Source organism: Crocuta crocuta, unplaced genomic scaffold, assembly GCF_008692635.1.
Source record: "Crocuta crocuta isolate KB4526 unplaced genomic scaffold, BGI_CrCroc_1.0 scaffold1664, whole genome shotgun sequence".
Classification (NCBI taxonomy): Eukaryota; Metazoa; Chordata; class Mammalia; order Carnivora; family Hyaenidae; genus Crocuta; species Crocuta crocuta.
This window is the reverse complement of record NW_027530389.1, coordinates 90,574-117,026: the sequence shown is the minus strand read 5'-3', so window position 1 is coordinate 117,026 and position 26,453 is coordinate 90,574. Positions and strand designations below refer to the sequence as shown.

Here is a 26,453-nt window from a genome sequence, read left to right as displayed (position 1 = left end):
CTTTAAAATTAAGTTAAGGTGTACCTGGGTGGCTCAGTCGGTTAAGTGTCCGAATTTGGCTCAGGTCATGATCTCACAGTTCGTGAGTTCGAGCCCCACATAGAGCTCTGTGCTGTTAGCTCGAAGCCTGAAGCCTGTTTCAGATTCTGTGTCTCCCTCTCTCTCTGCCCCTCCCCTGCTCATGCTCTGTCTCTCTTGCTCTCAACAATAAATAAAACATTAAAAATTTTTAAAAAATAAAAATAAAAAATAAAATAAAGTTAAGCCACACTATGAAGTAAAAGTTAAGATATAATAAACTGTGCTGCAATAGGCCTATGGAAATATGATAGAGCAGAATAAAGTGAGGAGAAAAAATAAAAGTAAATGAACACATTTAAGGCTCATCTGTGGGTAGTGTCAATTAAAATCAAGCAGTGTAGACATACTTAAGATTTGTGATTAGGTGGTCATATATTGTATTCTTTCTGATCATTGCTAATAAAAGTATATTATCATATTTATACTTAGAGCCTTATTAAAGCTTATTCTGGAGGAATGAAGTACAAATTTAAGACCAATTAAAAGATTATGACAAAACCTCTAGGAGTTGGATGTACACAGTGTAAGCATGGTGTGAAGAGGAAGAGATGTATAACCAATAATTATATGATTATGGAATGTGCTGTGTGAATGAATATTGAAGTGACAGGGAGGAGGGAAGGTGAGGTAAATTTCCAGGCTCATATCATGAGATTTTGTGTCACAACTTAAAGTGTTGAACACAGGAGGAAAAGCATATATTGAGAAAAGGTTTGGTTGGCGTATAGTTAGTTGGATATGCCTTTGAGTTATTCACATGGACCTGTCTAGTGTGAAGCTTCAGTTGGATATGTGGATTTGGATCACACTGAAGAGTTATTAGCATAATGTTGGTAGCTTTTTATCATGGTAGTGCCTTGATTCACAGAATGAATGTGAAAAAGAAAACAACAAAATCAAGGTCAAATACTCATGTAGAATGAACTGTAGAGCATAGATATTCATTCTTACAATACTTGTTGGGTCTTCAGGGAAGATATTTCTGAGGTGGTGATAAGAGTCACCAGGAAGATCTAGAGGAGCATCATTCAAGAAATAAGGAATAAAAAGTGCAAATGATATGAATAAGTCCGGCATGTGTGAAGACCAGACAGAAGGCTATTGTGTTGGTAGTTTAGAGAGTAAGTAAGACAGTGGTAGGAGATGAGGTCTGAAAAGTAGACAGGCCCTAAAATTAGAGTAGAGGAAGGAGGGCAGCTATAAATAAAATAAATAAAATAAAATAGGACAAAATTCTATTATTTTATTTTCAGACAAAAATAAGAAGGAGGAAAACATAAGAATGTAGGGCATTGGAAAATGTCAATAAGTCAGTGATCAACGGTGTCAAGTATTACAGAAGGTTTTTATCTATTCAGTTCAATAAATAGTTAAGGAGCCCATAGTATATAATACCAGTCAATGTGATATGTGCAATTCACAGAGATTTTGGATTTAGAATTTGGAGGACATTGGTGACTTTGTCTTAATACCACCAGCGTGTTGAAGATGTCAGAAGCCAGATAGCTGTAGGTTGAAGAATAAGTGGGAGGTTGAAAACTGAAGATATTATTTATAAGATGATATTTGAAGGATCTTGATTGTGGAGAGAATTATAGTATATTAACAACCGTGGAGAAAGGGATGAGAGAAGGAATTTAAAATTGGAGAAGCTTGCATATCCATTTAAGAGAGAATAGTAGACAAAATGAGAGAGGGAGGAAATATACAATGGTTCGTGGTCTTCGGAAGAATTAAAGTTTTGAAAAGCTAACTTGAAAATGAAAAAAGCCCCTCATCATCAAAGAGTATGGGAAAGGCTAATTTCAAACAGATGTAGTCAAAGTTAAGGACATGTTAGTAAGAAATCTAGGGAACCCACAGCTGGTAGTCTGATATTTTTTATGTGTGAATGCAAGAATTTATTTGTTGATGACAGAGCTATTGTGTTAGATGGCTTTTGAGTAAAATGATGAGACCATGAATCACTTACTTTGGTAAATGGAATAGGATTTAGAATAAATCCTATAGAATAAATGGATTTCAGGCATTGCTGAGTATCTACCATGGCACTAATATAAATCATTATGTAACATTTCTACAATAGTTTAAAGGTATGATATTTTGTTATACAAGGAATATTGCAAACTGATCCATTGGTGAGATATAGCAAAGTTGATGGAAAGAACTGAGAAAGAGCTTTATAAATTAAGATGAGTAGGTCATGAGAGAGCACATTATAGTCTGAAAATCAAATCCAACCTGTGCCCTTTGTGTAAACAAAGTTTTATTGGAATACAGCCATGCTCATTTGTCTACATATCTTTTAGGGCTGTGTTTGTGCTGAGTAGCTGGGACAGAGACCTTTCATCTGGTTCTTTACATAAAAGGTTTTCTCCAAATCCTGGACTAGGTTATTCTGTTATACTAATAAAAATGTATTCCAGGATTTCAATAGCCTAATAAATTAAACTTTATTTCCTATTTGTGCTTACTTCCAGTGTAGGTCTAAAGAAACTCTGTTCATTATACTAGCTGTAAGAACCAAGGGATAGAGGCATCACCTTTCCATGGCTGTCCTTAATCCTTGCAGCTATGGAAAAAAGAACATAAAAAGTCACACAATAGCTTTTTAAAACTTCCTCCCTAAAGGGAAACATGTTAGTTTATACTCATTTCCTTCACCTATGTAAATCAGAGGACCATGTCTAATTCTTGGCAGGAATATACACTCCTACTAGGATATACACTCCTACTAAGTGTCTGGAAGGAAGAGACTTGGACCACCATTTGCAAACAGTCCCTATGAGAACCACAGATGCCAAGGCAGTTAAAGAATAGTTGGAAAGAGGAGTTGAAGTGATATGTCGTGAGTTTATTGCCACATATAGAATATTATGATATATGTGATGACTTTGAAGAAAGGGGATTCAAGAGTCCAGGGGGCACAAATATATCAGATGAAAGATATAGTGGTGGGACATGAGTGATATGATGGGAAGGATATAAGACTATACTCATTTTAATCTGATTTTATGCTATCGTAGGGACAAAAAAATAATATCCACTTTCTATATTTTAATGTACTTGATTATTTTAATGAGTAGTGATTTCAACATCTATATATTCTTTTTTTTCCCCAGAAATCATATGTGCTTCTCCTCATATTCAAAATGGTGACTATACACCCAAAGGCATCACATACAGAAGTGGAGATGAAATCGCATATAATTGTAAAAATGGTTTTAATCCTTCAACCCGAGGAAATAAGGCAACATGTACTAGTACAGGCTGGATACCTTCGCCAGGATGTACTAGTAAGTTCCATTCATATCTTGACCTACTTCTAAATTCTTAAATTATTGTCTCTTAAACAACAACAACAAAAATGGGTACACAATAAATCCAAATATTTGCCTTACTGTGTATGTAAAGCAGAGGCTACAGAGACATTCTTTTTTTTTTCAAAGTAGACAATTCTGAGCACAATCTAAACCACATTTTTGACAATGAAAAGCTAGTTTTTGCTATTTAATGTTAAATAAGTGTTTATGGATATAAATTTCTCTAATGTAATTATAATATCTGAACTAAAACATTTGATTTGTATTTCCCTCAGGCGAGTGTTGTTGATCGTCTTTTCATGTGTCTGTTAGCCATCTGGAAGTCTTCTTTGGAAAATGTCTATTCATGTCCTCTACCCATTTCTTAACTGGATTATTTGTTTTTTTGTGTGTTAAGTTTGAGAAGTTCTTTATACATTTCTCCAAAAAAGACATCCAGATGGCTAACACACATGAAAAGATGATCAATATCACACATCATCAGGAAATACAAATCAAAACTACAATGACATATCACCTCACACCTGTCAAAATGACTAAAAATAACAACACAGGAAACAACAGATGTTGGTGAGGCTAAAGAGAAAGGATAACCCTCTTATGTTGTTGGTGGGAAATGAAACTGGTACAGCCACTTTGGGAAACAGTATGGAGGTTCCTCAAAAAGTCAAGCAATTATACTACTAGGTATTTGCCTAAAGGATACAAAAATAGTGATTCAAAGGGATACATGCACCCCAATGTTTATAGCAGCATTATCAACAATAACCAAAGTATGGAAAGCCCAAATGTCCATCAGCTGATGAATGAATAAAGAACTTGTGGTATATATTTGCACTGGAATATTCCTCATCTATCAAAAAGAATGAAATCTTGCCATTTGCAGTGACATGGATGGAACCAGAATATATTATGCTAAGTGAAATAAGTCAGCTAGAGAAAGACAAATACCATAAGATTTCACTCATATGTGGAATTTAAGAAATGAAACAGATGAACATGGGGGGAAATAGAGGCAAAACATAAAAGAGACATGTAACTATAGAGAACAAACTGAGGGTTGCTGGAGGTGAGGGGAGGGGAGAAGGGTGGGTTAAATAAGTGATGGGTATTAAAGAGGGCACATGTGGTGATTACCACTGGGTGATACATGTAAGTGAAGAATCAATCACTAAATCCTACTCTCAAAACTATGACAGTAAATGTGAACAAACTGGAATTTAAATAAAAACTTGAAACAAGCAAACAATTTACCTAAAGCAATTTTAGGTTTACAGCAAAACTGACAGGAAGTTACAGAAACTTCCTATACACTCAGTGTTGCCACACATGCATACCTTCTCCATTTATCAACATCCTCCCACCCCAAAAGGTACGTTTTTACATTGATGAGTCTGGATTCATCCATCATATTACCCAAAGTGAGTAGTTTACCTTAGAGTATAATGACATATGGCCATCATTATGGGATCATACAGAGGTTTTCACTGCCCTAAAAATCCTCTGTGCTTCACCTACTGATTCCTCTCTTTGCACAGTCTCCACAAATAGAATGTCATATAGTGGGGCTCATGCATCATGTAGCCTTTTCAGATTGGTTTTTTATACTGAGAAATACACATTGATGATTCCTCCAAGTCTTTTCATGGTATGAGAGCCCATTTCTTTTGGCTGTAAATGATAGTCCATTGCCTGGATGTATCACAGTTTCTTCATGTACTCATCTACTGGTGGACATCTTGGTTGTTTCTGAGTTCTACCAATTATGAATAAAGCTGGTATAATATAAATAAATAAAACATTTGGCAAGACTAGTCATCTAATACCTAATATATTAGTTCTTTATTTCTGTGTAACAGATTTCCCCCAAAATATATTGGCTTCAAACAACTAACCTTTATCATCTCGGAGTTTCTATGGGTCAGGAATTTGGCAGTGGCTTAGCTAGCTAGTTCTGAGTCAGACACTTCTTGTGTTGCAGTCAGGATGTTGACCTAGGCTACAGTCACCTGATGGCTCGGCAGGGCTGGAGGATCTGCCTCCATGATGGCTGACTCATAAGGCTTTTGGCAGGAGGCTTCAGTACTTACCACCTGGAAATCTCCATAGGCTACATAAATGGCAGCTAACTTTCTCCAGAGCTTGTGATCTGATAGAGAGGTGAAAGCTTCCATACCATTTACAAACTAGTCACATACTGTTACTTTAGCCTATCTAGACTTTAGAAGTGAGTCTCTAAGTCCTGCATACTCAAGGGGAGGAGAATTAGGCTCTACTTTTTGAAGGGAAAAAAACACACTGTGGAATTTTCTAAAACCATTCCATGTAACAGTTCAACAGGGTACTGTGTTTTATTTCTGGGGATGTTTCCTTTGCCCTTTTCCAAGTGTTTTCTGTCTCCATAATTGTATTCCTTTTCTTTAGACATCATAGTTTGTTGGGAAGGTGTACTACACTTAAAGTGGATAATATATGAATACACTATGATATAAATAATAGACCAGTGGCCTCCATACTAATTCTAGGCATAGCTCCAAAATGAATTTTCAAATCAAATGACCCTTAAAGAAGACCCTATCATCAATATAAAGCAGACTTCAACGTGTAAAACAATAATAATAATATTGATTGATTGAATGATTGAGATCTAATTGACACATAACATTATATTAGTTTTAAGTGTGCAACATGAGTTGATGTTTTTATATATTGTGGAGTGATTTCAAACAATTATAGTTAAATCTGTTACCACATCATTACGTTTTTTTCCTTGTGAGAAGTACCTTTAAGATCTACTCTCTTAGCAACTTCGGAATATACAGTTTAGTATTAATAACTCTAGTCACTATGCTGTCTGTGCCTTACATCCCCATCGTTTTATTATTTTATTACTGGTAGTTTGTACCTTTTGACCTGTCTTTACTCATTTCTCCTGCTCTTCATGCCTTGCCTCTAGCAACCACCACTCCGTTCTCTTTATCTAAGAGTTTGGTATTTTTAGATTCCAAACATAACTCATGTAGTATTTGTTTTTCTCTGTATGACTTATTTTACTTAGCATAGTGCCTTCAAAGTCCATCCATGTCATCACAAATGGCAACATTTCCTTCTTTTATTGGCTGAATAATAACCTTAGTTTACTTATGCACTCCTCTAGTAACAAACACTTAGATTGCTTCCACATTTTGGCTATTGTAAATAATGCTGCAGTGAAGATAAGGTACATATATCTTTTTGAGTTAGTGTTTTCTTTTCCTTCAGATATATACCCAGAAGTAGAATTGCTGGATCATAGGGTAGTTCTACTAATTATATGAGAAACCTCCATACTGTTCTCATAGTGGTTGCACCAATCCACATTCCCACCAACAGTGCAGCAATGTTCCCTTTTCTCCACATCCATGCAACACTTGTTATTTTATTTTCTTTTTGATGAAGCCATGTAAACAAGTATGAAGTAAAGTCTTATTGTGGTTTTGGTTTTAATTTCTCTGATGATAAGTTAAGCTGAGCATGTGCTTTTTGTGCTTTTTCATGTGCTTTCATGTGCTTTTTGGTCATCTGTGTTTCTTCTCTAGAAAAATGTCTTTCCAGATCGTCTGCTCATGTTTTACTCAGGTTGGTGTTTTGCTGTTGTTGTTATTGAATTATATGAGTTTTTAAAATATATTTTAGTGTTCATAGCAGCACTCTCCACAATAGCTAAANCTGATGGAGGTGGGGGGGAGGGGAGGATGGGCATGGAGGAGGACACTTGTGGGGATGAGCACTGAGTGTTATATGGAAACTAATTTGACAATAAACTATTTGTAAAAAAAAAAACTATATTAAATAAAAAAATATATATATATATTTTAGATGTTTCCTCTTATCAGATATATGATTTGCAAATATTTCCTCCCACTCTTTAGGCTGCCTTTTCGGTTTGTTGATGGTTTCCTTGACTGTGCAGAAGTAGTTGACTTAATGCAGTCCCACTTGTTTAGTTTTGCCTGTGTCGCCTTTGCTTTTGGTGTCAATTCTAAAAAATAATTGCCAAGATCAATGTCAAGGAGCTTATTCCCTATGTTTTCCCCTAGGAGTTTTGTGTTTTCAGGTCTTTCATCCATTTTGTGTTAGTTTTCATGTATGGTATAGATTAGCGGTCCCAGTTCATTCTTTTTTGTGTGGTTGTCCAGTTTCCTCAACGCCATCTATTGAAAAGACTGTTTTCTCCTCACTGCACATTATTGGCTTCTTTGTCATAAACTATCAGGCCTTGAATGCATGAGTTTATTTCTAGGCTTTCTATTCTGTTCTGTTGAGCTATGTGTCTGCTTGGATGCCAATACTATACTGTTTTAATTACTGTAACTTTGTAATATAGTTTGAAATCAAGAAGCATGATGCCTCTAGCTTTGTTCTTCTTTCTCAGGATTTCTTTGACTATTTGGATTCTTTTGTGATTACAAACTCATTTTAGGATTGTTTGTTCTATTTCTGTGGAAAATGCCTTTAGAATTTTGATAGGAATTGCACTGAATCTCTAGATTGCTTTGAGTGGTATGAAGATTCTAACAATATTAACTCTTCCAATTCATAAAAATAGACTATCTTTCATTTATTTGTGTCTTTCATTTATTTCATCATTGTCTAGAGTCTTCAGGATACAGATCTTTCACCTTATTGGATCGATTTATTCCTGGATATTTTATTTGTATGATGCTATTGTAAATGGGACTGTATTCTTAATTTCCTTTTTTGATAGTTTATTATTAATGTATAGAAACACACCAGATATTTGTACATTGATTTTGTATCCTACATCTTTACAGAATTAATTTATTAATTCAAAGGAGTTTTATGGAATTTTTACGGTTTTCTGTATATAATATCTGAAAATAGTGATAATTTTACTTCTTCCTTTCTGAATGGATGCCTTTTCTTTCTTTTCCTAAGTACTCTAACTAGGACTTCCAGTACCAAGTTGTTGAATAGAAATGGTGAGAGTGGGCATTTTTATCTTGGTCCTGATCTTCATTATTGAGTGTAAAGTTGGTGTGGACTGGTCATATTTAGGCTTTATCACATTGAGGTACGGTTCCCTCTACATCCACTATGGTGAGAGTTTCATCATAAAAGATGTTGAATTTATCAAATGCTTTTTGTACATCTATTGAGATGATCATGTGATTTTTTTTTTTTAATCCCTCATTTTATTAATGTGGTTTATCACACTGATTTGTGGATGTTGAACCATCCTTGCATCCCTGGAACGAGTCCTACTTGATTAAAGGGTATCATCCTTTTAATGTATTGTTGAATTCAGTTTGCTAATGTTTTGTTGAAGATTTTTGCACCTAAGCCTTTTAGGTATTGGCCTGTAATTTTCTTTTCTCATGGTGATGTTTTTCTCAAGTTTTTGGTATCAGGGTAATGCTGGCCTCATAAAACGAGTTTGGAAGTATTCACCCCGCTTCTGTATTTTGGAAGAGGTAGAAAAGGATTGGCATCAATCCGTCTTTAAATGTTTGATAGAAATAACCAGTGAAGCCATTTGGTCTTAGACTTTTGTTTGTTGCAACGTTTTTGATTACTGATTTAATCTCCTGACTAGTAGTCAGTCTTTTCAGATGTTCTGTTTCTTCATGATTCAGTCTTAGTAGACCATATGTTTCTAGGATTTTATCCCTCTCTTCTGTGTTGTCCAATTTATTGCTGTATAATTGTTCATAGTAGTCTCTTATGGCCTTCATATTTCTCTGGTATCAGTTGTACATCAGTGTGTATATGTACACCCACATATCTGACTTTTCTCTCTTTTTTTCTGGTGAATCTAGTTAATGGCTTGTCAATTTTGTTTATCTTTTCAAAATTCTTTTTTAGTGTTATTGATCTTTCCTATTGGTATTTGTATTGATATTTTCTATTTTTTAAGTCTTTATCTCATTTATTTCCACTCTAATCTTTGTCATTTCCTGCCTTCTATTAACTTTAGGCTTTGTTCTTCATTTTCTAGCTCCTTGAGACGTGAAATTGGTTCATTTGAGGTTTCTTGCTTCTTGATATAAGCATGTACTATGAAATCTGCTTTTGCTTCATTTCATAAGTTTTGGTATGTTGTATTTCCATTTTCATTTGTCTCTTGGTAGTTTTGATCTTTTTTTTTTTAATTTAACCTATTCATTGTTCAGTAGCATGTTTAATCTCCATGTATTTGTGGATTTCCCAGTTTTATTTTTACAATTGATGTATTAGTTTCATCCCATTGTTCTCAGAAAAGCTCTTTGATATGATTTCAATCTTCCTAGTATTATTAAGACTTGTTTTGTGGTACAACATATGAATGTCCTAAAGAAGGTTTCATGTGTGCTTGATAATATGGTGTATTCTGTTAGTTTTAGATGGATGTTCTGTGTATGTCTATTAAATACATATGGTCTAATGTATCACAACGTCAATGTCTCCTTATTGATTTTCTCCTGGATGATCTACCCATTGATGAACGTGGGAGTATTATTATATTACTGTCTATTTTCCCTTTATATCTCTTAAGATTTGCTTTATATTTTAGGTGCTCTTATGTTGGCTGCTTAAAATTTACAGGTATTACATCATCTAATGGGATGAACCCCTTATGTAATGCCCATCTTTGTCTTTTATTAGTTTTTGTGTTAAAATCTATTTGTCTGATATAGGTATATCAGTATACTTATACAAAAGTATAAGTATATACAAAAGTATAAGCTTTTGTTTTGTTCTCTTTTTTTTTTTTTTTTNGTATATTGTTTTTTTTTTTTTTTTTTTTTTTTTTTTTTTTTTTTTTTTGAGCAAGGGAGAGAGAGAATTGTAAGCAGGCTCCATGCTTAGTGTGGATCCTGACATGCAACTTGATCTCACAACTGTGTATCATGACCTGAAGTAAAATTAAAGGTCAGGTGCTTAACTGACTGAGCCACTATTTTGTTTTTCATTTGCTTGGAATATCTTTTACTATCCCTTCACTTTAAGTCTATGTGTCCTCATATCTGAACTGAGTCTCTTGTAGGCAGCATATAGGTACATCCTTTTTTCTTTTAATCTATTCATTCATGCTGTGTCTTTTGATTAGAGTATTTAGTACATTTAAATTTAAAGTAATTAGTGATAGGGGTGTACTTATTGCCATTTTGTTAGTTGTTTCCCATTTTTTGTAATTCCTTTTGTCCTTCCTTCTTCTCTTGCTCTATTCCTTCGTGGTTTATTTTCTGCAGTAGTAAGCCTAGATTCCTCTCACTTTAATTTTTGTGCATCTACCAAAAGTTTTTGCTTTGTGACTGCCACAGGGCTTCCATAAAACAACTTATATTTATAACAGTCTACTCTAATTTGAAAAGAACCTAACTTTCATTGTGTTGTAATGCTCTACCTTTTCAGTCCCTCCATGTTTATAGTTTTAATTTAACAATTTACATGTTTTGTGTATTCTTTAGGAAACTATTGTAGTTATGCTTGTTTTTACTTCTTTTGCCTCTTTAACCTTCTTATTAACTTTACCATTGACTAACCCACCACCTTTCCAACATGAGATTATCCTGAATTTTACTATATATTTACCTTTACAAATGAGATTTATATGTTTTCCTGTTACTAATTAACATCCTTTTACCTTAACTTAAAGAATTCCTGTTAACAGTTCTCAGAATTCTGGTCTCATAGAGATTAACTTCTTTAGCTTTTGCTTTTCTGGAAAACTTTTTTTCTCTGTATGTACCAAGTTGTTTTTCTCTTGCTGCTTTTCAGATTCTCTATCTTTATCTTTTGACATTTTAACTCTAACGCACATTGGTGTGGATTTCTTTGAGTTTATCATATTTGCAACTCTACAGGCTGCCTGGATCTATATGTCTATTTCTTTCCCAGGAAAGGGAAATTTTCAATCATTATTTCTTCAAAGAAGTTTCCTGCCCCTTTCTTTTTTCTTTTCTAATAAAAATTTTTTGAATGTTTATTTTTGAGAGAGAGAGAGAAACAGAGTGTGAGCAGGAGAGGGGCAGAGAGAGGGAGACACAGAATCTGAAGCAGGCTCCAGGCTCTGAGCTGTCAGCATAGAGCCTGACGCAAGTCTCGAACTCAGAAATGGCGAGATCATGACCTGAGCTGAAGTCAAATGCTTAACCGACTGAGCCCCCCAGCCACCCTTCCTACCCCTTTCTTCTTCTGGAACTCCTATAGTGTAAATGGTGGTCTGCTGAGGTTGCCCCATCAGTGCGAAATCTTTACACATTTTTATTCTTTTTTCTTTGTGCTGGTTTGATTGGGTGAGTTCTCCCAGCCTGTCTTTAAGTTTACTGATCCTTCTACTTCCTCTAGTCTGCTGTCTTTATTATATTTTTCAATACACTTATTGTATTCCTCAGCTTTATGACTTCTACTTGGTACTTCCTTATATTTTCTATCTCTTTGTTGAAATTCTCCCTGTGCTTATCCATTCTTCTCCTATGCTTAGTGAGGATCTTTATAACCATTATTTTGAACTCTTTATCAGGTAAATCGCTTATTTTCATGCAATTAAAGGCTTTTTCTGTGGTTTTATCTTGTTCTTTCAGTTTTAATATATTCCTTTGTTCCTTAATTTTCCTTGACTCTCTATGTTGGCTTCTGTGCATTACAAAAAACAGCCACCGCTGCTAGTCTTCAAGCAAGGGCTTACTTAGGAGATAATCATTATTGTTCAACCCTAGCCTGGTTAGTGGATGTCTCTCAAGTCTTGTGATTGTCTAATCAGCCAACTTTCTTTTTAGTAGCTTCCAGTAGTTGAGAGTTTTGTCAAGACCTGACAGTGTCTCAGAAAGAAGGATCTCAGTCAGCACCTAGATTCAGCTGATTAGAAGCCATGACCTCACGCAGCAAAGTTTAAAGTATGCAAATATACCTCTTTCAAGGGAAGACTGGGAGATGTCTGCTCCTTCTTAACTGAGCAACAGAGCAATAGCCAGTTCAGAACTGTTTCTTTATCTGCCATCATCTCTTTGAATTCATGAATATAAGCCCAGCTGGCCTCCAGAGACAGGAAATAATCAAGGGGCAATACCTGGACGTCAGTCACAAAACAGGGCACCAGATGCATGTATAAGCTCCCTTCTAGGAGATACCAACACTTTGGAATACAGCAAAAACATAACTGTGGTCTCTGGAGGTCTCTGGAGAGGATTACAGTTGACCCTTAGTTGTCTGTTTAATGAAAAGACTTTCTCAGGCCTCACCTATGAAGATAGGCTAATAGGCCTCTTTCACATAAAAAGTATATTCTGTAGTCTCCCACCTCTCTTCTGTGCACTGGGCGGGCAGTAGCTGGTTAAGAACTCTTTCTCCATTTATGACAGTCCTGCGGAACCCACAATCATAAGCACAGCTGGTCACCAGAGCCAGGCAATCTAGAGGTAAACCCTGGCTGGCTGACACAGAAGCCAGGGTACCATAGAAAAGTATAAGCTCCGTTCCTAGAGATACCTTTGACTTAGGGCCAAGCAGAGGAATATCACAAAGATGGCCTCCAGTGCCTTCTATGCCCAGAGAACACATAAGTAGGTCCCTAGATGTGTGCCAAACCAGAAGTCTGCTCTTCAAGCCAAAACTCCAGGAAACGCCAACAGGCCTTTCAGAGAAATACTGAGATTATAGTTTAGTCTGTATTTACAGTGTGCTTTTGGTGTGGTTGCTAGTCCTGAACTGTCTCTGCATTTTTTACAATTGCACAGGGCCCATGAATACAAACCCCACTAGCCATCAGATCAAGGAATGCCCCCTAGGTGGCTGCCACATAATCCAGTGCACCAGACATAAAAACTGGGGCACCAGATTTTTGTACAAATTTCCCTCTAGGAGTTACCAGTGCCCTGCAGTGCAGCAGAAAGAGGACCTGAGATAGTGCCTATCCTCCACGTTCTCTATAGAGGATTATGATGGGCCCTCAGTTATCTGTTTAATTAGAAGTTTGCCCCTTAGGCCTCAGCAAAAATATTAACCTCATAGGCCTTTCACAGAAAAAGACAGGAACTTCAGTCTGTGGTGTTCTCCTTTGCCCTGCCGGTGGTGGCCTGTTAATGTCTTTCTTTACTCGTTACAGTACTTGAGGACCCACTAGCCACCACAGTCATGTGATCTAGAGGAATCTCCTGGGTGGCAGCTGTAAACCTCAGGGGGCATTTGAGGAGGACATGAGCTCCTTTCCTGGAGATCCCAATGAGCTGGAAAGAGGCAAGGGAGAACGTAAAGACGGTGTCTGCTGGAGGAGTCTATCTTTGAGGAGACTTTTAGTAAGCCCCTAGCTATGTTTTAAATTAAATTCTTGCTCCTTAGGCCAAAACTTTAAGGTAGGCAAATAAGTCTCTTTCACAGAAAGTCTGGGCACTTTTCAGGGGTTTCCTCTATGCTGGACCCTGGGGTGGGTGAGTCCATGCCTGTGGACCCTGTAAGAGTTGTTTCTCACTTAGCTGTAGCCTGTGGGTCTTATGGACACAAGCCCCATTGGGTTTCAAGGCTAGATGCTTTGGGGGCTGGTCTGTCAGTTATAGATCTTAAAATTGGGGTGGCAGATGTAGGGCTCAAACACTTCCCTCCTCAGGGAGAAGCAGAGTTTTGACTTCCCTTCCAATTGTCGGTCATCATGCTGGAAATGAGGTTATGGTCAGATTGTATCTCAGTTTCTTCCATCCACTTTGATGTGAGCTTTTTCTCATTTCCCAATGTGTAGGAATTGCTCAGCTAGTTTTTGGAGGGTTTTGGGTTTTTTTCCAGACAAAATTTTTAGAATTTATTTCAGACAAAATCTATATAACTGTAGATTCAGTGTGTCCAAGGGAAGTGGTGTGCTTAGGATCTCCTACATCTCCATCTTGAACCACTTCCATAAGGAAAATATTTAATCATGTTTACGGTTGGCTTATGGAAATGGTAGATCAGCCCAAATGTATCTCGATCTCACCAGGTTTATTCCACAAGGGACCTTTTGAGGTTCTTATGGACAAGATGGAGAAATTGACCAGTTAGATGGATTATGAGATAGTTTGAAATTTCATTAAGTAAACTTACCCAAGTATCAAATTCAGGACATTGTTCTCAGGCCTATTTCATTACTCCTTTGTGTTATAAGATACTTTAATGATTTAGGGGAAATACAGTACAAATTCACAACTGGAATTATTCAGGAGGTCATGATAGTGAATTTGTATCATCACAGATTCATCATCCAAAAAGGATCTTCTGTGCTAAGTTGAATCTAATAATGTGACAGTTAGTAGTGTTAACTATAAGATCCTGGGTTTAAGTCAAAGGAATCAAATGTATAAGTACAGACAGGTTAGAAAGGGTTTTAAAAGTTGGTGAATATTTAAATCAATTTTGAGATCAGTTTGAGTCAACTATGACAGAATCATCACTACTGTTAATGAGACCACACTCTGCATTGATAGAAATCTAAGGTAGAATGAGGCTATTCTAAATCTTGCCCATCCCAGTGCTGATCAGACCATATATGAAATATATTTGCTTCAGAGATGATCTTCTAAGAGCATAAAGCATATTTAAGTGTGCCCAGATAAAAGAAAATGCCAAAGGGATTCAAGCCTGTCATAATAATAATACCTACTTTAATTTTATCTGGTTTGTAAAGAAAATCTCAGCAGACTGTTTTCTTTAATTAATATCATTTTTTAAAAAATCATTATTGGCAAGTCAGCTAACATACATAGTAGTCTAGACTTCAGGAGTAGATTCTCTTGATTCATCACTTACATACAACCCCAAATACTCATCCTGACAAGTGCCCTCCTCAATGCCCACCACCCATTTTCCCCATCCTCCCAAACCCCCACTGCCATCAACCCTCAGTTCGTTCTCTCTATTTAAGAGCCTCTTATGATTTGCCTCCCTTTCTGTTTGTATCTTATTTTTCCTTCCCTTCCTCTGTGGTCGCCTGTAAAGTTCCTCAAATTCCACATATGAGTGAAATCATATGATATTTGTCTTTCTCTGAGTTATTTCACTTAGCATAATACCTTCCAGTTCCATCCACATTGTTGCAAATGGCAAGATTTCATTCTTTTTCATCCTCGAGTAGTATTCCATTATATGTAAATATACCACATCTTCTTTGGATAAAGAAGCAATTGATGGACACTTGGGCCCTTTCCATACTTTCACTATTGTTGATAGTGTTACTATAAACATTGGGTTGCTTGTGCCCCTTCAATACAGCACTCCTGTTTCCTTTGGATAAATTCCTAGTAGTGCTGTTGCTGGGTAGTAGGGTAAATCTATTTTTAATTTTTTGAGGAACCTCCACGCTGTTTTCCAGACCAGCTGCATCAGTTTCCATTCCCACCAGCAGTGCAAGAGGGTTCCTATTTCTCCACATCCTTGCCAACATCTGTTGTTTCCTGAGTTGTTAATTTTAGCCACTCTGGTGGGAGTTGGTATCTGAATGTGGTTTTTGTTTGTATTTCCCTTATGATGAGCAATGTCAGATGTGTTTGTTTTCCATCTGGATGTCTTCCTTGGAAAATTATTCATTTTTCTGCTCATTTTTTGTGTTGCAGTTGTCCAGTTTGGTAAGTTCTTTATAGGTTTTTGATACTAATGCTTTATCTGGTATGTCATTTGGAAATATCTTCCCCCTTTCTGTTGGTTGCCTTTTAGTTTTGTTGTTTTCCTTGCTGTGCTGAAGCTTTTGAGCTTGATGAGGTCCCAATAGTTCATTTTTGCTTTTATTTCCTTGCTTTTGGAGACATGTCAAGTAAGAAGTTGTTGTGGCCAAGATCAAAGAGGTTGCTGCTTGTTTTCTCCTGGAGGATTATGATGATTTCCTGTCTCACATTTAGGATTTTCATCCATTTTTACTTTATTTTTGTGTATGGTTTAAGAAAGTGGTCCAGTTTCATACCTCTGCATGTTGCTGTCCACTTTTTCCAGTACCATTTCCTAAAGAGACTGTCTTCTATTGGATACTCTTAATTACTTTGTTGTAGATTAATTAGCCATATATCTGTGGGTCCATTTCTCGGTTCTCAATTCTATTGCATTAGTCTAATGGTCTGGTTTTGTGCCAGTACCATACTGTCTTGATGATTACAGCTTTGTAATACAAGCTAAAGTCTGCGATTGTGATGCCTCCAGCTTTAGTTTTCTTTTTCAACCTTGCTTTGGCTATTCAAGATCTTTTGTGGTTCCATTCAAATTTTAGGATTGTTTGTTCTAGCTCTCTGGAGAATGCTGGTGCTATTTTGATTGAGATTGCTAGAATGTGTAGATTGCTTTGGTAAATGTCAACGTTTTAACAATATTTCTTCTTCTGATTCACAAGCATGGAATGTTTTTCCATTTCTTTTTTTTTTTTTTAATGTTTTATCCATTTCTGAGAGAGAGAGAGAGAGACAGAGACAGAGACAGTGTGAGCAGGGAGGGCCAGAGAGAGAGGGGGAGGTACAGAATCTGAAACAGGCTCCAGGCTCTGAGCTAGCTGTCAGCACAGAGCCCGACGCAGGGTTCAAACCCACGAACCGTGAGATCATGACCTGAGCCGAAGTCAGACACCTAACCGACTGAGCCACCCAGGTGCCCCTGTTTTTCCATTTCTTTGTGTCTTCTTCAATTTCTTTCATAAGCTTTCTGTTTCTTTCAATGTTCAGCTTTTACCTCTTTGGTTAGGTTTGTTCTGAGGTATTTGATGGTTCTTGGTGCAATTGTGAATGGGATCAATTCCTTGATATCTCTTTCTGTTGCTTCGTTATTGGTATATAGAATGCAACCAATTTCTGTACATTAATTTTGTATCCTGTGATTTTGCTGAATTCATGTATCAGCTCTACCATTTTTTTTTTTTTTTTGGTGGGAGGCAGTCTTTCGGGTTTTGCTGGTAGAGTATCATGTCATCTGTGAAGAGTGAACGTTTGACTTCTTTGCCAATTTGGATGCCTTTTACTTCATTTTGTTGTCTGATTGCTGAGGCTAGCAATTCCAACACTATGTTAAACAACAGTGGTGAGAGTGGACATCCCTGGCATGTTACTGGTCTCGGGGAAAGCTCTCAATTTTTCCCCATTGAGGATGATATTAACCGTGGGCATTTCATGTATGGTTTTTCTGACATTAAGTTATGTTCCTTCTTTCCCAATGTTCTTGACGGTTTTTATTATGAAAGGATGCTGTATTTTGTCAAATGCTTTTTCTGCATCTATTGACAAGATCATACGGTTCTTACCCTTCTTCTTTTAAGGTAATGTATCAAGTTTATTGATTTGCGAAAAGTGAACCAGCCCTGCAGCCTAGGAATGACTCCCACTTGATCAAGTTGAATGATTCTGTTAATATACTATTACATTTGATTTGCTAGTATCTTGTTGAGAATTTTTGTACCCATGTTCATCAGGGATATTGGCCTATAATTCTCCTTTTTAATAGGGTCTTGTCAGGTTTGGAAATCAAGGTAATGCTGGCTTCATATAATGAATCTGGAAGCTTTTCGTTTGTTTTATTTTTTGGAACAGCTTGAGAAGAATAGGTATTATTTCTACTTTTAGTGTCTGGTAGACTTCTCTGGGGAAGCCATCTGCCCCAGGGCTCTTTTTGTTGGGAGATTTTTGGTAACTGAGTCAATATCTCCTCTGCTTATGGGTTGTTCAAATTTTCTATTACTTCCCTTTTGTGTTTTGGTAGTGTGTGTGTGTGTGTGTGTGTGTGTGTGTGTGTGTGTGTAATATCTGTACATTTCTTCCATATTGTCCAGTTTGTTGGCATACAATTTTTCATAGTATCCTCTATAATTGTATATCTGGGGGTTGGTTGTGATCTCCTCTCTTTCATTTGTGTTTTATCTGTTTGGGTCCGCTCTCTTTTCTTTTTGGGAAGTCTGACTAGAGGGTTCTCAATTTTGTTTATTCTTCAAAAAAACCAGCTCCCAGATTCATTGATGTGTTTTACTGGTTTTTTGGATTCTATATTGTTTTATTTCTGCTGTGATCTTTATTATTTCTCTTCTGATGGCTCTAGGCTTTCTTTGCTGCTGCCTTTCTAATTCCTTTAGTTGTGAGGTTAGGTTGTGTATTTAGGACCTTTCTTACTTCCTGAGATAAGCTTGAACTGCATTGTATTTTCCTGTTAGGACTGTCTTTGCTGCATCTCAAAGAGTTTGGACTGTTGTGTTTTCATTTTCATTTGCTTCCATATATATTATTAATTTCTTCTTTAATTGCTTGGTTGACACATTCATTCTTCAGTATGATGTTCTTTAATCTCCATATATTTGGAGGCTCTCCAGGCTTTTTGTTGTGGTTGATTTCATGTTTCATAGTATTGTGATCTGAAAATATGCATGGTATGATCTCAGTCTTTTTATACTTGTTGAGAGCTGTTTTGTGACCCAGTATGTGATCTATTTTGGAGAATGTTCCATATGCACTTGAGAAAAATATGTATTCTGCTTTAGGATGAAAAGTTCTGAGTATATCTGTTTAAATCCATTTAGTCCAATGAGTCATTCCGAGCTGTTGTTTCCTTACTGATTTTCATCCTAGATGATCCTTCTGTTGTTGTAAGTGAAGTATTAAAGTCTCTGACAATCACAGTATTTATTCATGTTGTGATTAATTGACATATATATTGGTGTCTTCAAGTTGGGCGCAGAAACATTTTCAATTGTTTGCTCTTCTAGATGGATAGACCTCTTAATTGTGATATAATACCCTTCTTCTTCTCTTGTTACTGTTTCGTCTTAAAATCTAATTTATCTGATACAAGTATGGTTACTCTGGCTTTCTGTTGTCATCCAGTAGCATGATGATGGTTCTCCATCCCCTCACTTTCAATCTGCAGCTGTTCTCAGGTCTAAAATGAGTCTCATGTAGGCAGCATATAGATGGATCATGTTTTTGATCCATTCTGATACCGTATGTCATTTGATTGAAGTATGTGGTCCTTTTACATTCAGAGTGATTAACAAAAAATGTGGATTTAGTATCATTGTGTTATATGTAGGTTTCTGGATTTAGTGTCATTGTGTTTATCTGTAGGTTTCATGCTTGTGGTGATGTCTCTGGTCCTTTGTAGTATTTGCTGCTTTCCACTCACAGAGTCTCCCTTAGACTCTCTTGAAGGGCTGGTTTAGTGGTCATGAACTCCTTTAGTTTTTATTTGTCTGGGAAAGGCTTTATCTCTCCTTCTGTTCTGAATGACTGCCTTGTCAGCTAAAGGATTCTTGTCTGCATATTTTTCCTATTCAACACATTTAATGTTTCCTGCCACTCTATTCTGACCTCCGATGTTTCACTGGACAAGGCTGCTACTGCTCTTATGTGTCTACCCTTTTAGATTAAGACCTGTTTGTCCCTTGAGGTGTTCAGAATTCTCTCTCTGTCTTTGTATTTTGCCACTATGATATGCCATCTCACTATGATATGCCATCTCACTATAATATGTCCTGGTGTTGACCTGTTTTTGTTGATTTTGAAGGGAGTTCTCTGTACATCTTAGACGTGGATGGTTGTTTCCTTCCCCAGATTAAGGAAGTTCTCAGCTATAATTTGTTCAAATAAATTTTCTGCCCTTTTTTCTCTCACTTCTTCTGGAACTCCTGTGATATAGATATTATTTCATTTCATTGAATCACTTAGGTCTTTTATTTCCCCTTGTTGTCTAGTAATTTCCTTTCCTTATTTTCAGCTTCATTTTCCATAATTTTATCTTCTAGTTCATCTATTCTTTCTTCTGCTTCTTGCATCCTCAATGTTACTGCATATGTTTATTTTGAGTCTCATTAATAGCATTTCTTGATTCATTGTGTCTATTTCTTAGGTCTTTAATCTCTGCAGCAATAGATTCTCTGTTGTTCTCTATGCTTTTTTCAAGCCCAGCCATTAGTCTTATGACTGGTATTCTAAATTCTTGTTCAGATATGTTGTTCATATCTGGTTTGAGCAATTCTCTGGCTATCATTTTTCCTGGAATTTCTTTTCAGGAAAATTCCATTTCATCAGTTTTGCTAAGTTTCTGTCTTTATGTGTTTTAATAGTTTGTTATATGTCCTGCACCTGTGAAAACTACTATATTAAAAAGCGGTCATACAGTGCCCAGGGCCTGGCCCTTCAGGAATTATTTTTGGAGTATGTTGCTTGCACTTTGTTGTTGCATATGTGGCTGCTCTACCCCACTGGTCTATCTTCTACAAAGCTGCTTCTTACTCATACTGGTCGATTGTATAGACAATTGTTAGACAAGTCAAAGAAACTATAAGGGTTAATCTAGTGAGAGTAAAAGAAAAATAAAGATGGAGATAATAGAAAAGGTGTAAAAAGAATAGAGTAAAAATACCAGATTAAACTCACACACAAACAGAAAGAAAGCAAAAAAGAAAAAATACGTATATATCTATATATATACCAAAAATCAAATCAAAAAATTTAAGCCTGACTTCCAAAGTAAAAAATGAAGAGGTAAAAAGAAAAATATAGAAAAGAGCAGAGAATGAAAAAAGAAGAAGAAAAGGGTAACAGAGTAACGTACAATACCGCAGGATAGTTGTCTGTTCATACCTGGGACAGGTGGCCGTGCTGGTCTGGAGGAGAGGCCCTCTGGTTTACCCAGTATCAGTTCCAATCCAGTAGATAAGCAGTTGCCATGCACTGAGGAGTGGACTTTTGTGTAAGCGGGTCAGCCACCACAGGGGGCCACTATTCTGTTCCCTGAAACCTCACCATGTTGGTGATGGGGATAAAAATGGCAACACCCCAATCTCTCCTCCCTAGACTGGGTGTCTTAAGCCATACTGTTCAGGCAGCCCTCACAGAGTAGCACGAGCAGGTGGCTTGCCCTGTCCCACAGTTCCCCCATGCCTCTCAGGTGCTAGGCTGGGATTCAAAACCTGATGTCTTCAAGGACCCAGAATCAGTTCTAGGATAATGCTGCTCCGCCCTGCCCATTTGGCTGGCATATGCAGGGTCTTTTAACCTTGGGTAGGCAATATACCCTCTTCCACAGTACTCAAGGGAGGAGACTATTTTCTCCCAGTGTGCCCCTGAGTTTGGGTACCACATTGGGGCTAACTCACTTCCTCACAGGCACATGCACACAGAAGCAGATTTCTTCTGTAGAATGGCACACTATTTGAAAACTCCAGTCTTAAAGTCCTAAGGCTGTACACAGAGTAGACTAGCACTCTCCATATATTTCTCATTTCCAGTCTGTAGTCTGTCTGGAGAGGTTTTCCTCTTATCCTAACATAATATTGCAGTCCACAGCTTCTCTTTCTCTTTTTTCTTTCCACAGAAGGGAATCCCTCCCCTTGGGCTATTGATGTTTTATCTCCCCCAATTCTCATACACATACCTCTGTCCTGCCAAGCTGTCTCCGTCTACCTGTGGTGATTTTTCTGTCACTCTGCAGATAGATTTCTTGGGTGTTCCAGGTGTTCTGACCTCAGTACAGCTGTTTGAGGACTGAGGGAAATCTCATTCCCTCTACTTCTCCACCACCTTAACTCCTAATTGATACCCTTTGAAACACTTAATAGGTGAATAACCAAAGTTGTTCTGAAATCAGACCATGGGGGTTGAAATCTCTCTTTTACAATTTTAACAGCAATTTATTTGAGTTCTTTAAAGCTTAATTCCTTTACTTCCTGCAAATCCGAACACTTAAGTTTGCCCAAGGTAGAATGATTGTTAAATGACACTCATCTTGATGTATCATAATGAAATTCATCCAAATATAAAGGGAAAATAATTTAACACTTCAAAAAGTAGTGGAGAAAAATACTAGAAGGTCACTTAAAAGAAACAAGACTAAATGAGCATTTTGATCTCAACATTGGAAGCTTCAGAAATGTGGTTAAAAAGTTTATCAATGAGAGCTATGGAATGTCGGCAAAGACTATCTAGAGAAGGTATCATATACAAATCTTTATTAAAGAAAAACATTAGTGATTCAAAGTGTATAATCCACATAATAAGTCTGCTGAAACTACTGGAACCTTTCTGTAATTAAACAAAACAGAAAATGCATCAGTGTAATTAAGAAGGATGAAGATGATAATGAATGTGTGGTGTGTTGTGTGAGTGTGTGTGTGTTAGAACTTCTACTCATGTGTTGCACAAGAGTTGTAAATAATATCATTTTATGGGGAAAAAAACTAATGCTAGTCTAGTATTAGAAGTACTAGATTATTCCTAAACCATCCAATGAAAGGAAACATAACTCTGATACATATGTCAAAAATATTCAATATACATGAGTGACTCAATAAAATGCAATTATACCTCAATTGAAATATGACATTCTGGTCTTTAAAAAAATTTGACCTATGCTTGCATTAAAAGTTCACTTTTATTCAAAAATATATTATGACATATATGGCATATTTATAAACACCTCATATGTGATATATACATATTTTAACATGTCACATTATATATTATGTATATATAACATAGGTGTGTCATATATATCACATATTTACTATGACATTTTATGTATGACATTTTAAAACACCTCATACATGTATGGTATATGTCCTATTTTGAAACACCTCATTCTCCAGTTGAAATTAGAAATAACAATGAAATGTTTACCAGAGTCTTAACTATTTGGATATTAAGAAATAGTCCTAACTCATTTCTCTGATTAAATAAAAGAGAAATGATTATTGGTTTGAGGCATTAATAAGAATTTTATTTTTCTCTGTAAAATAAAATGTTTGTGTTTCTCTATATTTCTTACACTATTTGAATAAATGGAAAAATTAATGAATGTTAATCTAAGAAAAAATATCCTACGATATTCCTACATTGACTTGATCTGATAAGAAAAGGCAGGGTTCTGATTTCTGATGAGAATAGAAAAGGAAAAAAACCAAGAAGATAGATGATCAGAGCAATAAAATAAATACTTTGAATGCTTAACCACGTTGCTTATTTAATGAACCAGAGCTAAGATATACATAGTCAATGAGAATTCATAAAATAGATCTACAGAGTTTTGTTCCTCAAGAGTCTTCATGCAAGTTTATATATCATAGGACACACAAGATATGATTTTAGCTTCATTAGCAATAATTTCATCGCATATTGCAGTCATCTGAAATTTACAACTTGTCCGAGAGAACCTGATGTAATCAGTGAAAGAATGCTAAAAAGAGGATAGAATTCACCAATGAAACAGTTCATTTCCAATTTGATTTTTTATTAAGGTAAACATTATTTATACTGCTTTTGTTTGTTTTGTTCTTCCAAGGGAATCGTTGTGATTTTCCAGAAATAAAACATGGTAGTCTATACTATGAATCTTACTATAGACGAGACTTTCCAGTACGTGTAGGAAAAAGATATTGGTATTCCTGTCATCCCAATTTTGAGACTGTTTCAAAAGAACGCTGGCAATATATTCATTGTACACACGAAGGATGGTCACCAGAAGTACCATGCCGCAGTGAGTAAACCTTTTTATAATTACATTTGTATAAATATTTCACATACTGGAGAGAGAAACCATATGAATGACTACAATTAAGCCTATTTTGATAAAAAGTGGGCCAAGGGATGAATTTTCTGAGTAAAACTACCAATATAAGATTTTCTTTTTATGAGGAGCTCTTCCTAAAATCACATTAAGGATAAACTTAGAGGCTTTAGGAAAACACCTGTATCGTTTACATGTATCTTAATTATAAATACTAAGGATAAATCATATTGAATATCGATTATTTTCTTTTTCAATGTTTGGCAGAAGCTTTATTTTTGGATACTTAGGCATTATAGTTTAAATGTTGTACAAATAATTTTCAATTTCCTATTTTCACTGAATTTATAGGTTTAAAATTTTTGTTCAATATTTATATGATTTTTAGGACAATGTGTTTTCAGTTATTTGAAAAATGGAAATTCTCCAAAACAAGAAAGAAAATATGTACAAGGTGAATCTGTAACAGTTGACTGCAAATCTGGCCACAGTCTTCAAAATGAGCAGACTACGATGACATGTACAGAGGATGGCTGGTTCCCTCCTCCTGAGTGTATTCCTCTCAGTAAGTAAATGGTCTGAGATCCCAGTATATTTATGATGGATCTTATTTCCGCCAATGAATCTACTTAGTTTTATTTTTTCCATGTGTGTATGAGTGAATATACAAATTTCCTGATACATATATAGCAAAATAAATGTCTAATGGTAGACTTTAGTCAAGAAAACAATCATGGAACTACAAAGAAGAAACCTGTAATAATAGGGTGACGCCAGCAGTGGAAGGAGGAAGATGTGGCGGAGTAGGAGGATCCGAGGCTTGCCTCATCCTATGCAGATAACTATCAAATCATCCTAAATACCCCCGAGACTGACCTGAAGACTGGCAGAACAGATTCCACAATTAAAGCGGCAGAACAGGCTACATCAAAGAAGATGTACAGAGATGCAGGTTTTTCTCCTAAACTGAGAAGAAATGGACTGTGGCCACTGAGGTGGGAAGGGAGTAGTGGAATGTTGCCATTCGCAACAACATGTTTGGAGCCAGACAGTATAATGCAGGTGAAGTGAGTCAGTCAGTGAAAGACAAATACCGTATGATTTCAGTCATATTTGGGATTTAAAACACAAAACAAATAACAAATGGAGAAAAATGTTAGAGAGTGAGACAAACCCCCATTAAAGACTCTTAACTATAGATAATGTGATAGTTACAAGAGTGGAGAAAGGTGGGACAGGACACTGGTGAAATAGTGATGTCATGATGTGCACTGGGTGATGTATGGAATTGTTGAATCACTATATCATACACCTGAAAAAAATACAACACTGTATATCAAAGCAAATAAAAACCAAATACATGTATACATAAAGTCAATCTCAGAGAAAAAAAAAAAAAAGAGTGACATCAGCTAGATGTCAGAACACAAGTTTCAGTTCTCCTTGGCCAAGATCACCAATTTTGACAATCACTCACAGAAAGAGCATTTTTGTGGGAGTCTGGGAATCTAGCAGAAGTTTCAGCAAACCATGACAGCAAAAAGATCCAAGAGTGGGTGCACTGAAGACGATGAATGGAACATTTTTTACTTATCTGAGTCACTCCTCTCTGAAAGGGGCACAGTTCAGTTCCAAGAGAAACCCACTCAGCCTGAAATTTCTCCATTGGGGGAAAGGGTGTGTGAGTGATCATCTGACTTCTTCAGCATTTTGAGTCACTGACCAAAAGGCCCACTTCTTTCTAACTACATCCAGAATACTGAGGGGATCTTGATGAGTGAGGAAAATGAGGAAAGCTTGGACCACAAAAGTCAGGCTCAGAATTCCTCAAGGGAAAAAGATTCTACTAACCACTTTGCAGACTACATTGGGTAGCCTACCCACTAGCTACTGGGGACGACTTGCCTGCAGATCTTGCTCCCCTAATGGTACCCTCAACATTGTGCATATGGACTATTGGCCAGCTCCGTGTATATGCCCCAAAGGTAGTGAATGGAGGAGTTTTCAGATGGCTAGTAAGCATGCGTAGAAATCGAAACTGACTCCACAGATATAGTAAAAAGAATGTACTTGATCGTTCAGCATTACCTCCAGGAAATCAAACAGAAAGCTGTCAGGACCCCGACTGGCTTTGCAGGACTGAAAAAAGGCATACCATCCAAAAATTCCCTCTTACATGGTAGTAAGACATAGGGAACAGATGTATTCTTTAAAAACCCTCAGAATCCCTAACAAGTATGACAAAGTATTTTTCTCCCACAGTCCTTCAGGAAAGACCAAAAGAAGTGAGACCCTCTTGAAATGCAAAGACAACAATGCAAGACTTTAAGAAACATGAAAAATCAAGGAAACATGACACCACCAAAGGAACACAACACTTTTCCAATAACTTACCCTAAATAATGAAGATTTATAATTTTCTTGATCAAGAATTCAAAACAGTAGCTTTACGGAAATCCAGTGAGCTATAAGAAAACACAGAAAGAAAACCCAAAGAAATGAGGAAAACAATGAGGTAGAAATTATAAAAAGAACCACCCAGAAATTCTGGAACTGAAGAATATAATGAATGAAATGAAAAATACA

General features: G+C 36.4%; 1 protein-coding gene across 1 annotated transcript in view; it reads left to right on the top strand.

Annotated features, from left to right (window-relative positions):
- The window catches only part of LOC144233587 (complement factor H-like), a 101,305-nt gene that overhangs the window by 35,110 nt on the left and 39,742 nt on the right, over positions 1-26,453 (top strand). Inside the window, exons 7-9 of the mRNA XM_077766569.1 lie at positions 3,204-3,377; positions 23,643-23,837; positions 24,256-24,432. Coding sequence (XP_077622695.1) covers positions 3,204-3,377; positions 23,643-23,837; positions 24,256-24,432 — 546 coding nt within the window. The remainder of the gene's footprint in view (positions 1-3,203; positions 3,378-23,642; positions 23,838-24,255; positions 24,433-26,453) is intronic.